We start from the raw sequence: 14657 nt of genomic DNA, 5'->3' as shown, positions 1-14657 counted from the left end.
TTACAAACAAAGACATCAATATATATTCCAAATATTTAATCATCCAACGAGCATAATGCAACCACAACGAATATCACAACCAACATAATATGTCATGCAAAGTCTAAATAGTCCACAATGTCCATACAGTCCCGAATAGTTATAGAAAAGTAAATACAAAATTTACAATAGTTCATAGTAACACCTACCATGTCCCTCACTGTCTCCTACTCTTGCCCCTACCCTTGTGACCTAGAGCGCTGGTGCCTGGGGTGTAAGGGTCACGCGGACGGCATCACCTAGTGCCTAGAGACGGTGTAGGATGAGTCGATGGAGCGTCATAGAGCTGAGAGGGCCCAAGCTCATCAAGCTCACGTCCAAGGAAGGCCTCCACTCGTGCTCTCTAGCCCTCTGACCTGCACTATCTGGTGACTGGGTTCCCATAAATCTTTAGGCCTAGCATCTTCTGATAGTCCTGAAGCGAGACTGTCATCTCCCCGAAAGGTAGGTGGAAGCTGTGAGTCTCTGGCCGCCACCTATATTTAAGACCAAATAAGATTACTTGTCAAAAAGTCAATCACATGAACAAATAGCCATTAATGGAGGCAATGATTCACTTTAATACCTGTCTACCAACGCAGTTATCGCCGCTGAGTTGAACTTGGGCAACCCACGATGAACCTGAAAGGAGATGACATCTAGGCCAGCTCTTTGCAGGAAAGGAGTGTACCTATCATCGTACCGAATATCCAAGAACCCACTGTGGGTCCTAGAACGAAGGTGCGGAAGGTCCTGCATCTAATAAAACATAGTCACATGTTACTTCACGAACACATGTACGAATAAAACTTATAGATTATTACCTACCCCAGCGCAACAAGACGTCCTCGGTGGGTCTCCTCGTACATCGGGTCGAGCAGGTAGAATTGCTCCATCCGCACTCGTACTGCTTGGGATCAGTAACAAATGGAGTTCCTCTCCCACGCCTAGTTCTTCCGGGTATCTGATCCATAACCATCCTATGCCTCGTCCTCTACCTTGATCCACGCTTGTTCCAACGGTAAGCTAGATCCGCAATGTACTTCGGCCCATAATATGGAGGCCACTCTCCAAGGTCCCGGAAAGGCACGAAGCGGGGGCTCTATGTGTTCACAAGCGTGTTGACACTGAACTCGTGAGGTATCCTCCTCTCGATATTATAGTTGCGATGCCTAGCTGCTGCCACCAAATGAGAACATACAAAGTGGTATTGCCTTGGTTTACCACAAGTGCACTTGAAATCTTAGAGGACAACCACATGTATCCTCGACTCTCAGACCTCACCGTCGGACGTTGTACCGCCCCTATGCTTGACCTGATAAGTCCCTATGGCATGGTCAAAGCATACAACTTCATGTGTGTCAGCCCTCTCTCTTACCTTCTCTAGGTGTGCCTTTGGTTTCGGAGCCCATATCTCTCCATCACTCCTCAACTGCAATACATGGGCGTGTCTATCGTTGAACCAAGCAACAAGCTTATAGAAGATGAATTGAACAATTGCATTCACGGGCATACCACGTATCCCCAATAGCAACTTATTGAATGACTCTACCATGTTGCTGCACTGAAACTCGTACCTCCAGCCACCGGCATCGTGAGCTCTCGTCCATTTCTCCAAATCCCTCATCAAACCTGTGAGCCATTGTCTACTTTCTGCATTTGATGCAGTTCTGACCTGCTCCAACTTTTCCCTAAAGTACTTGTCCTCAAGCTGTCGAGCAGCCTCCTGGAACAGATCAAAGTTTTTCTTAACACCGTCCTTCTAGAGTAGATTCTCGGCAAGGTGTCGAGTACACCAATGATGGTGCAAAGGTGCATACCCCTCTAACTGCTCTTGCACGACATTAAGTATGCCATGATGCCTATCAGATATGACGCCAACCTCCCTGCCAGGCCCAACCACGTGTATCCGGACTAGCCTCAAGAACCATCCCCAACTGTCATTGTTCTCCTTCTCAACCAAAGCAAATACCAGAGGAACCAACTTGTTGTTCGTGTCACAGGATATGGCTATAAGAAGTGTGCCCTGGTATTTGCTAATAAAAAACGTACCATCAATGGAGAAGACAGGACGACAGTGCCTAAAGGCCTCGACACACTGAGGGAAGCACCAAAAGGCACGAAAAAATATCTGCCTCCTATCCTTCCATGCATTAGGTTTTGGGATGTACTCATAATGCATGCCTGGATTCACCACTTTGATTGCATTGAAAAGAACTGGCAGCTGCTCATACCCATCCTCCCAGTCCCCATATATCATCTTCCATGCTCGCTGCTTAGCCCTCCATGCTTTACCATAAGTTATCACATATCCTCCATACAACGCCTCAACGGTCCTGATAATTGTTCTCACCTTCATGTTGGGTTCTCCCTGCAAAATTCCCATCAACCGCTTGGCAATGAGGGTAGATGTTAACTACCGATGCCTCAGTGTCAGCTCATGGTCAGCACAATTGTGTGGCCTGACAACTTTTGTGATCTTCCATTTTTCGGTCACCTGTTGCTTCCTTGCACAAACCCTCCATGGGCAGCGTTCCTTGTCATACACAACTATGTAATGGCGCTCCACATATGAATGCAATACCCTGTAAGGCCTCTTTCGTATCACTGCAAAAGCCTGCAACCACCTCTTCAAAGCAGGGAGGTCATTGAACACCCTCCCCTCCTCAATCACCATGTTAGGACTGGTCTCAGGAGCTTCTAGGAGCTCATCATCATGTTCTTCTACAAATGCCTGATCGGAATGAGCAAGATCACTGAACTCATGAACTCTAGGATCACGGTCGGGAAAGATACGCCTCATCATCTCAACATCACTCTCTGTCAGCTCTCCAATAGGACGATCATCATCAGAATCAAGAGCCCTAGCCATCTCATATGGCTCCGAATCATGCATAATTTCAACACTATTGGAGCCACGGAATCTATCTCCAAAGTGCACTTACGCAGCAACATGGGGCACATCCATATTCTCAGGAATGTCTCCTGCAACGTCATTACAAAAATGAGAAAAGAATGAAAGACATAGATGTAAGGAACGGGGTAAGCTCCCAAAACCATGCGGTTAAGACACTTACTCGGATGATTCTGTGTCAAAGAGATCTCATAAGGAGGATCTGCCACGAAAACATGAGTATGACAACCATCTCCAAATACCGCATTGGGGGCAGATTGAGTATCAGGAACCGTAGGCGCAATATGCACATGCAGGTAAGGTTCCGGAACGGGAGGGTCGATGTGTGCTGGATGATCCATTGCTAGGGTAAACCCATGAGGGATTGGATCAACTAACACCCGACGCACAACCACGTCCAAACATTGCAGCTGGCTCTTCATAGCCGATCTCACATAGTTCTCCCACTGATCCGCATAACCAATTGAGATCATTCGCCTAAAGATGTTCGGAGGACAACCTAGGTGCAGTACACCATCAACTGCAATGTCATCATCTCCAAAGCAATGCAGCTCCTTCCGAGCCCTTCAACCATCTCACTAAATGAAGGCCTATCATTGAATAGCATCACGCTTTGCATGTCAAGAAACTCAACATATCCATAGCGATCGCTTTCAACCGTGCCTCCATGATATATGGTCACTAGGTTGTCCATCTATTTAAAAAACGTAACGAAACACATGTCCTTTAGTCCAAATTAGACGATAGATAGTACCTAACAAGTACTTTCTAACTACAAACTAAGTAATCAAGATAATAACTACGTATATATTTATAGTGTACTCACTAAATAGCTAGATCATATATAGTTAACTACAAATATAACTACATATCTAAGTAGCTATCTAACTATATCTATTTACCAATGTATCTATGTTTCTATCTATCTACATATATATCTCACTAAATCAACTAACTGAGTCATCACAGTAACTAGTAAATAACAAACACCAACTAAATAGGTACATTGCATATTCATAATTTTTACCTTTCCGGGCCCGCGGACGACGGACAACAGGCGGTGGCGCGGCCGACGACAGAGGTGGCGCGCGGCGGCGGCGGGGTGCCCGGCGCTCCGCGCGGCGAGTCCGGCTCGACGGGCGCGGGAGGCAGGCCGGCGGTGGACGGTGGCAAGGCGGGGCGAGGCCGACGGCGGAGAGGGGCAAGGTGGGGCGAGGCTGAGGCCGCCGGTGGAGACCAAGGTGCGGCTAAGGCGAGGACGGCGGTGGAGGGCGTGGCGGCGCGGCGCTGTAGCCAACCACGGGCAACGGCGTGAGGGCACGGCAGCGCGGTGCGGGCTCGGGCGAGGGAGCAGCGGCGGCGGCGCGGCGCGGCGAGGGCGCGGGCTCGGCCGTCGGAGCAGCAGAGACGACGCGGCGCGGCGAGGGCGCGGGCTCGGTCGCCGGAGCAGCGGCGGCGGCGCGGGCGGGCGGGCGCGGCGACGGCGCGGGCAGGGTCGGCTAGGGCGAGAGGGTGAAGAAGAAAGGTGGAGCGGCAGATATTTAGGGGGCTCGACGCCAGAGTGACTGGCGCCGAGCTCGACGCCAAGATCTACGGCGCCGAGCCCCCTGGCAGGCCAATGCCCTGTGCCCAGGAGCTCGACGCCAGTCACTCTGGCGCCGAACCAATGGTAGTCTATTTGTGAAAAACTTAAAAAAAAAGGCTAAATAGTAAAAAAATTCGGTCGGTCAGTTCATCATCAGTTGCGGCCACACATGCATGAACACACGTCAGAGCAGCATACTACTACACTTGTTCCACGACAGTAGTATGGCAGTATCTGCCCGCAGCCAGATGATCTCAGTCCGATAGACCCGTGTGGCGACGGGCAAACAGGAGGATGTGCAGTGGGATATGCCTGCCTGCCGGTCTTGCTTGCACTTGCACGTGTGGGGTACAACACGCGTAGTACTCCGGATAACCACGCAAGGACTTTTACCATCGATCCTCCATCCATCGATCTAAGTACCCAAATAAACTCCTGTCGTCGCATCGAATGCATGCAGTGACCACCGATACGTAGTAGTCTTCATCGACGATAACCCTAGCTTGCAGGCTTTGTTTCGGTTGTTTTGTCCACTACCTGCAGTAAGCAAGCACGTACTCTCCTCGTCCTCCAAGCTAGCTCACCCTATTGGCTCCAACCTTGTTACTATGCTAGCTGCTGCTCCTTGAATTTTGACCCAGACGCTGGAGATGCATGCCTGTTTGGTCGATCGCTGTCCAGAAAGCAGAGATGGAGAGGGACGAATCGAAGCTAACGATGTATCTGCACGATCTGAAACAGTTCTTCATTGCTCAAGTTCGGTCCCAAGGTCCAAGCTGCTCAGCGGTTCTGACTTTAGAGTTTTTGATTGATGACAGTAGAACAATCAGACAACTGTGCATGTACTGGTAGTGCATCAGTTTTCTCTCTCAATTTTCATTCATGCAATATCATATATTTATTCTACTGCTGCCTTCCAGAATCTTGAAGGTTTCTGTGATGGTATTGCGCCAGGACCAGGTCACTTTGAATCCACTCGAGACGCACGCACGCACCGAGTTATATATTTTAGTTCCAACTTGTGTGGCTGGCGGCTGAAGAATTGAATGACTAGGGCCCTGTTTAGTTCCACTTCATTTTGTCAAATTTTTCAAGATTTTCCATCACATCGAATCTTTGGACGCGTGCATGAAGCATTAAATATAAATAAAAAATAAAACTAATTACACAGTTTAGACGAAATCCATGAGACGAATCTTTTAAGCCTAATTAGACTATGATTGGACACTAATTGCCAAATAACAACGAAAAGCGCTACAGTTACATTTTGCCAAAAATTTTGCATCTAAACTGGGCCTAGCAGGAACGAATGCAACGAGAAGGGAATGATCAAGGCATGACAGATGCAGGAAAAATTGGTACTAGCATTCCTGGGCTGGTAGCTAGGGTCGTCGTCAGCATCGATCAAACCGCTTTCTTCATGCAATTGAATTCCATCTGGCCCTGGGTCACCCACATCCCTTTAATTTATTCCCACCTGCAATGTTTATCCATTTCCTTTTTTCCCTGTCTATATTATATACTATACATCCACCTGCAGCATGGGCTCTACCAAACATGCTGAGAAAGTTCAGTTACATTGCTAAAGAAAAAGTTCAGTTATCTGTATTATCTCCTCACCCATCATGGCGTGTACCAGTTGCACATATATATGCTTGAACGCTTCTTAATTTGTTTATTTTTCGTTATCTGCTTATTAATTCTGACAAGGAATTTGGGAAAGGCCATCTTTTTCCACTCCTTGGCTCCTTTTTTTGACCCATATACGTACTAATCAAGTGATCATTCATCCACCACGCAGAGGCACAGGACAGGAGCTCTATCGTTGCATTGTGCCATACGTCACGGAGATGGCATGGCCTGGCACTGGTGGCATGGATGGATGTCAATTTTGGCAAGTGGAGTACTGGAAGAGCTCTTCTTCTGTGTGCGATCGAGTCCGAGTCGTCGATCGCCGTCGCTCCATCGGTTTCCGACGATGCCTCGCTCGCAAGAAGGACTACCACCAGTGCCCAATCTCCCCGCGCGCAGTATCCACAGTTGGCGGCGCGCGACACGTGCCGGCGACAGCGACGGCGCGATGACTAACCGCGCCCGCACGCCAGCGCAGCCCGCCACCCAGCAAGTTACTGCGGCGACGGCGACGCCGACGCGAGCGCAGCACCGTACCTCGCCGGCTCGCCGGTGTCGCTGTTGGATCAATGGGTACGGTGCGTCGTCGTCGCGCCCGCGCGTGCCACAGCCACTGTTGCGCCCAAGCGCAGCTTACCGATGGATCGATGCTTGCCGCTGTCGTCCACTTAATTAGCTAGCTTTGACGAGTCGTCATATGCAGCTAATAGCACTGGACACTGCTGGAAGGCCTGGAGTGCTGTAGGTGGTAGCGACACGACGACACGAGCGCACTCTTGTCCGTCGTGTGTGCTGCAGTGGAATAGATAGCTTGTGCACGGATCTAATTAAAAGGCTAAGAAACCGCAAAGCTTTTGGCCAAAGATACCATGCCTTTAACGTTAACACACTGATTGCCAAGAATAAGCTGGCTAGCTAGCAGGGTCTTGATGATAAGATAGTAGATAGGTGCATGCATGCGTCCCTCTCCCCTCTCCAGTCTCCATCGATCTACTAGATGGGATTCGTGTGCTAGCTAGCTTCACCAGCTGCCTTTCGTTGTTATGCGAATCTCTTGGCATTCAACAACTGTTTGGCTAGTTCAGCAGCAGCAGCGCTTGCCGCTTGGTAAAACTAAACATGCATGTATAATTTTCAGAGAGAGAGAGAGAGAGAGATACATGGAGTGGTTTGCATTGGTCTGTCGTTGTGTTCAGTTTGCTAGTTGATGCCAGACAGATGTTTGGTGTGTGTTCTCTCCGATCCAGATGACGTACCGTAGCTAATCTCGACTTAGGCAATGAGCATGGACGCGCACGTACGTACGTGTCTGCTGCCTCGCTTATTAGCCCCTGTTAGCTCTGATGAGTGATGGCACCACAGCGCTTGCATATGGCGCTATATGTGTGCATGTGTGCGAACAGCTTGTGACTAATAAGTGAGCTGCAGGAACCTAACTTCAAACAGCAGCTAGATAACACTGGACATTGATATTGACGTGTAATAAAGCTGTCCTGTTTGAACCTAACATTGGAAGTTTATAAATATACAATATTTAATATTAAAGAGCGAAAGTTTTTCCTCCAATACATTTTCGTTCTTCACTCTCTCTCTCTCCCGATTCGTCTGTCCCTCCACTCTCTCGATCAAGCATAAAAATCCTGTCTGGTTTTAATAGGAATAGTATAGAGTCCTAACTTATTTTACACTTCAACTGAAAAAGATCTTTAGAGGCGGCAAGGAAGGCTCTATAGAGAAAGCTGCACTATCCATAGAAATCAATTTTTAGGGATAGCTTGGAACACGGGGCGCCTCTAAAAATGGATTTTTAGAGGTAACTGTTATTCCAAGCCACCTCTAGAAATCTATTTTCTAAAAATCATAACCCGTGCTCATACGGGTTATTAACATAGCACACATCCAACCACGGTACAAAGTTTGATTCTTAAGATGTATTCGAACAGATGACACAAGTTGTGCGTTCTCTTGCAATACACGGATATGTTTGCTAGTACTTATATAAGAGATTTGGACCGACATGTATAAACTTTTGTCTCAAAATGATACTAGTCAATCTATCCACACTTTTAGCACATGATGGTAATTTTAAGAGAGATTTACAAATGTTTTTTAATAATGTTTAGGATCTATCTTTTTTTCTAGTATGTTTCATGAAGATTAACATGGATTCTTTAAAGCATCCAATTAGTAATACTCACATATTTAAAGGATATATAAGGAAAAAAAGAAGTGATTTAATTTTGTTTGGATCCCACCGGCTAACATTTAGCTCAGATGCCAGATGCCAAAAAGGAGGGTGCCTATTCTCAGACGTCAGATGCCAAAAGGAGGGATAAACATGGGTAATAAGAGCCATCGAGACTAATTGGCGGCCAGAGCCCATTGGCCCTTATTATCCTATAATTAGATCGTGTCTAGCCATTATTAGAGGCGGACCTAGGTTATATAGAGTGACGATACGTGCCGCCACTCAAAATTTGTCAATAACACAAATGAATCACAAGGCTCTTACACGCCATATAAGCCTGACTTAATAATCATTTTTAGGGTGCCTCGAGTTTTTTTTTTCTCTCTCTATAGATCTGTACCGTCCATTATTACTTTTTTTAGCCAAAGACCGTAGCCCTGCTTATATTGAAAGCAACAGAGTTTTGCTGGGACACCAGCTTACACAGTTCAGCTCAAAATGATAACAGACGCAGAACGATATACAATGACAGAGCAGGCGCAAACGACAGACTAAAAAAAGCAAACAAAAGCTAGATATTTCGAGAATTTAAGAAAGCTTCATGCATTGTCTTGAGATATAACCACCTCTAGATCAACAACATCTCTTATCCAAAACCACCAGACGCGAGCAAACAAGGTTTGACTTTCAACTGGCATTATGCAGCGTCTTCAGATAACTTTGTTCACCAGGCCTTCAGTCCATCTCAGATGGGCTAATTAATTTATACCTAATAATAAAGAGGTAAAATTTCAGCCCATCTTTTTGGTCCATCTATTTTTTTTTCGTCTCCCTCTAACTACCGCACCCTGGAGAGTTTCTTTCCTCCGGATTTATATATATAACCCGTGCTCAAAAGAGTTAGAATAGCTCTTGTCTAACGCAATACGGAGTACAATTCCAAAACGTATTGGGTCATATATACAATACGCGTCTAGCGATGATACAGAGTCCGATTCTCATAATTGCCCTCGCGTTGGTACGTCGTTTGGACTCCATGCGGTTTAGCTGATGCGCAGTTAAATCAAATTCCTCCTCAAACACGGCATCTAGGCCAAGCAACATCGACCGAGACTGCGTGTCCATGTTATACTTATTGCATGTTCATGTTGTACACGTACGTGCAAGCCAGAACAAATTAAACGTGTTTGTGTAGGATTTGGTGGGTATGATATGTAAGTCTCCACATGGGGCTTTATTTACGTAGGTCCTTTTCCATGTAACAGAAGTTCTTTTTTTTTGTAAAAACATGATTCCAGTCGATCGATACACGTTTAGTACCTAGAATTTAAGCATATACCTATCTTTATTTGTTTTTTATATTATTGTAGACAGAAGTGTTTCTTCTTCTTTAGTCACTAGGACACACCGTCCGGTTTCCAGGCAAGATGCAAAATTATAAACACCATATGAATTAGATCGCATAATACGGCGATTAGATAAATTTCCAAGACTCTATTCTATCCCTATACGAGTTAGAACAACACGTGTCCCAGTTTTGTCAAAAAAAAAAAAACAATAACATGTGTCCAGACATGATATGGAATCCAATTCCAAGATAGATTGGAATACATGATACGATTATAGGCACAGTGTTGAGTCTGACTCCAAAAAAAATTGTAATGCATGACATGATTATTGGATAAATCTCCAAGTGTCCCATGCCCAAATGTGTTGAGCATCCGACATGGTACGAAATCTGACTCCAAGATGAATTTCGACCGCACGAAGCAATTGTTGAATAAACTTCCAAGCCGCAGTTTGTCCAAGTGACTCCGCATGGTATACTTTTTGTTGCAATGCACGGGCATATTTGCTAGTTTTTAGTGGATGGCCTAATTTTTAGCCATGGGTCCAAATACCCTCTGAAGTGAATGAGGGTTGTTGTATGACTGTAGTACGTGTCAAAAAAACGTCACTTGTGACGACGAGGAGAATATATTATTATCCACCAATGAACAGCCACGTCCCACACGTCAGCTAGCAGCGAAATTCCAAGTGAGCTGCATAATAATATGCATGTGTGGGTATATGTGCCCATTTTGTTGGTTGGAGTCAAGAGTTTGGCCTTTCGACGGAAAAGGACCATCCACGTCCATGCGAATGAATTCATATCTCAACTAGCGATGAAAACGGATGGAATACAGACGCATATCATCGATATTATATTTGTTTTTATATTTCTGTCTGGATTTGGATTCGAATACGGATAGTGTCAACTATGTTGGATAAGATACGATTGAATATCGACATTATAAATATGTGATTTGAGTATTCGGATACGGATACGGTATCGGATGTTGGATATCTGGACTCGAATACGGACAGATCTCAACCCCTCTAAACGAATTCGGTTTCAAATACGGTTGGAAAATATCCGTACCGTTTTCGTACCCTAATCTCAACTAATAGTGATTTCCGGTACAGCACCCAGCGCTAGCAACAAGCCCCACTGCCACTGGATCAGATGTGACGTGTACGACCGGTCTTCCTTGATGCTACTAGTAGTATATTTTGTTACTATTATCAGTCGAAGAACAACGCGTGCGGCCTAGCGTTGAGAATTCGTTGCCTACTAGTACGGTGCTCGGTTTTCGCATGGGCACACATTCGGTTATTTGCGAAACCACGTGCTTCCAATGAATGAGCTAGTACGTTTCTGTGCGCACGAACTTGCAATTCTTGGGCTCGTCAATAAGTCGGATGAAATATCACCCAGTAGTATGTAGTACACATGAACGTACAGAGACCTAGCTATATGTAGTATATACACTCCCTATGTCCCAAAAGAAAATGAAATTTTAGATTTGACCAAGTCAAAATTTTCTCAAGTTTTATAAAATGAGATCAATATTTACATTCCTGAATAGGTTTATCATAAAAATATATTCAATGATTAATATAATAAAATTTAGTTGAAATTATGAACTGATGCAATTTTTTGTATGGATTTGGTTGAATTTAGATAAAATGGTTCTGAGTCCTCGGAGAACAAGAATTGTATTAATTCTTTTCGGGACCGGAGGAGTAAGCCTATAACATAATAATGCGTGTATATTTGACTAAGTAGTTTTCTTTCTTTCTTTTTCCATATACTACTAAAAAGCTAATTAAATGCAGATATCCAACCTAATATCATCACCGCTAAACGACGCTGCTGCCTGCAATACATACAGTGTCGCGAAGTACTACGTACACAGTGACACTCCACTAATGACGCTGCAGTTGTTGAGGAAGCTGCAAGCCAGCTAAGATACAGCCCTAGAGTAGCAAGCAGTACTTATGGTGGAGTGGCGATAGATACCACACGAGATTGATGAGCATATGCATATGCATATGCTGGCATGCCGCAAGGGCTGGGCTGGCGGCCGGCCAGTCATCACCGCTGCCGCTGCAACGACCACACGCCCCGGCCCCACGCTGGGCCGCCGCGCGCGCCGAGTCATGCCGGACGCGAGGAATAACGAATCGGACACGGATGCCGCTTCTGCCCCCGGGGGCGCCCACGGAATGCCGAGGCTGCCACCGCCGCCACGTCACGCGGCGCTAGCGGACAAGGCGCGCGCGAGCATATAAGCGGCCCACCCCTTCGTCCCCGAGAGGTTCAGTCAGTCCTCCAGCGACTCGATTTCGATCCATTCCATATCGATTGAGCTAGCTGCAGGAGAAGAGGTCTAGCATAGCTTAGTTTAATTAGCTCCCAACTAGATCGATCAGTCGATCCATCCATCATCAGATTATTAATTAGGTTATCCATTGACGATTGTTGATCGATCCCATCGATCAGGTTGGTCACATATATATATGGATCATCAGACGATGATGTCGGCGGCGCAGGCGGCGACGTCGCAGCTGCCGCCGGGGTTCCGGTTCCACCCAACGGACGACGAGCTCATCCTGCACTACCTCCGCAACCGCGCCGCGTCGGCGCCGTGCCCCGTCCCCATCATCGCCGACGTCGACATCTACAAGTTCGACCCATGGGACCTCCCGGGTAATAATTTAAGCTACTACCTAGCTAGCGAGCTTATCGCCGCCATGCCTCCGATCATGAACGACAGAGACCTAATGACTTTTATTGATGGCATGGCAGCCAAGGCGCTGTACGGCGACGGCCAGTACTACTTCTTCAGCCCGCGGGACCGCAAGTACCCGAACGGCATCCGCCCCAACCGCGCCGCGGGGTCCGGCTACTGGAAGGCCACCGGCACCGACAAGCCCATCCACGACGCCGCCACCGGCGAGGCCGTCGGCGTCAAGAAGGCGCTCGTCTTCTACAAGGGCCGACCGCCTAGGGGCTCCAAGACCAACTGGATCATGCACGAATACCGCCTCGCCTCCGCCGGCGGCTCCACCAGCCCCCTCGCCGCCGCCTATCGTCCGCCCTCCAAGTTCAGGAACGTCTCCATGAGGGTATGTTCAATTGTTCATCATCGACCTCATTCGTCATCCCATCCATGGTGATCACACACACATAGGCATGCATGGGCCGCTTTCATTTGATTCGTTCGTAACGACTTGAACAATATTCGTGGGTCACGCCGGTCGCATGCACGCACGCGCGCGCCGGCATATCTTCTCTGTGTGAGGAGGCATGTCGTTGCACCGCCAGTCGCCGTTGGCTTGGTTACCACACTCCGCTGCCTTTCAGGATGACCAAACTGCCCTCACTGACTGAATTCTTCTTCATTCTTCAATCTCCACGCATCAACTGACCAAAAGCGCTATAGCTAGCCCATCAATCATGGCCATCAGCCAAACCAGCGTCACATCTACCGGCAGGCACTAGCTAGCATCCTATCGCCGTGAATGGCAGCTTGCCGGTGCACGCAAATTAAAAAAGATGCATGCATTACATTCACACGACTAACGCGTTGACAGCGATGGGCATGACGACACGATGACGCTGACATTGCCTTGTACGTTGTTGCGTGCAGCTGGACGACTGGGTGCTGTGCCGGATCTACAAGAAGTCCAGCCAGGCGTCGCCGATGGTGCCGCCGCTCGCCGACTACGAGCACCTGGACCACGACGAGCCTTCTCCCGGCGGCTGCTTCGACGACTTCTGCACCAGCTTCTACGCCACCCCGGCCATCGGCGGCGGCGGTGCTGCTGCTAGTAGTACTACGACTACCGCTACTCCCGTCATGCAGCACCAGCAGCCGGCCGTGGCGGCGCTGCCGAGGCTCCCCAAGATACCCTCCATCTCCGAGCTGTCGTTGTTCGACGAGTACACGCTCGCGCAGATCTTGGACGGCCCGGCCGAGATAGCCGACCACCACGCCCCGCTCGCCGTGCACCCCTCCCTCAACCAGCTACTGGCCGTCGGCGGCGACGGCTCCGACCTCATGGTCTACTCGACGCCCCCGGCCGCCGCGGCTGTCGGGAAGCGCAAGGCGATGATGATGATGAGCCCGGACGAATGCGCCGCCGGGATGATGATCACCACTGCTGCTGCTGGCCTCCACCACCACCACCACCACCACTCTCCAGCGGCCAAGAGGCTCAACGGCGGCTCCTGTCTCGACGCGCCGCAGCCGGCCAGCCGCTTGCCGGCCACGACGTCGTCCGTGCTCGGCGGTGGCCTCAACCATCACATGCTTCCTCAGTTCTAGATACACCTTTTCTACTAGTAGCTGACTTTGTTGGGGGCATATCTTCCATGCATACGACTGCATCAACCATCTACGGAATTGCTAGCAACCTGCGGCGACATGGAAAGCAAGAGGATTGAGCTCGTGGACTGGATGGGATTGGAGGCCATTAATAAGATGGGTCGTGCGGTGAAGAACAATTGTAGCGGTAGCACTATTGTGCTGGAACCAGTATTGAACGAACAGATGACGTCAGGGCATGTACAACCTTAAGATGGGATTCGTCTCTAAGCGTCTCTAAGCTGTTTAATGTTTTGCGTGTAGCTAGGATCAACTATAAATAAATTTTTGTACACCATTATGTGACTATTTGATAGAAAATGTATCAAGGATAAATATGAGCAATATGATTACAATATTTTTTTAAAAAAACCATCAATATAATAATTATATTATATATAGTTGCAACGCATTTTGTCTAATTTCCTTTGTTTCCATAGCGTTGCCATATGTGCTCGATTAGATACCTTTGATTCGAGAGAGATGAACTGCACCAAAGCACATTGGGCATGGTGATGACAAATTAAATATAAAAGGTTTTCTTTAGATCAGTTTTCTTGCTGTTATTACATAAAAAGTTTTACCAACTGGTGATGACAAATTACCATGGTGTTCTTGATCTATCAA

At 47.6% G+C, this 14657-nt stretch overlaps 1 protein-coding gene across 1 annotated transcript; it reads left to right on the top strand.

The window, feature by feature from the left end:
- The first annotated feature begins 11975 nt into the window (after positions 1 to 11975).
- Positions 11976 to 14427, top strand: LOC136552937 (NAC domain-containing protein 58-like). Its single transcript, XM_066544511.1, has 3 exons — positions 11976 to 12370; positions 12470 to 12789; positions 13314 to 14427. The coding sequence occupies exons 1-3, from the start codon at positions 12181 to 12183 to the stop codon at positions 13989 to 13991; spliced, it is 1188 nt and encodes a 395-aa protein (XP_066400608.1). The 5' UTR covers positions 11976 to 12180; the 3' UTR covers positions 13992 to 14427.
- Positions 14428 to 14657: the final 230 nt, after the last annotated feature.

The sequence above is a fragment of the Miscanthus floridulus genome, chromosome 4 (genome assembly GCF_019320115.1).
Source record: "Miscanthus floridulus cultivar M001 chromosome 4, ASM1932011v1, whole genome shotgun sequence".
In the NCBI taxonomy this organism is placed as follows: domain Eukaryota; kingdom Viridiplantae; phylum Streptophyta; class Magnoliopsida; order Poales; family Poaceae; genus Miscanthus; species Miscanthus floridulus.
This window is presented reverse-complemented; position numbering and strand designations above follow the sequence as displayed.

Coding starts and splice junctions, on each gene's coding strand:
- LOC136552937 (XM_066544511.1), top strand. CDS start 12,181: ATGGATCATCAGACGATGATGTCGGCGGCGCAGGCGGCGACGTCGCAG. Junction 12,371..12,469: donor CGACCCATGGGACCTCCCGG/GTAATAATTTAA, acceptor ATGGCATGGCAG/CCAAGGCGCTGTACGGCGAC. Junction 12,790..13,313: donor TCAGGAACGTCTCCATGAGG/GTATGTTCAATT, acceptor TGTTGCGTGCAG/CTGGACGACTGGGTGCTGTG.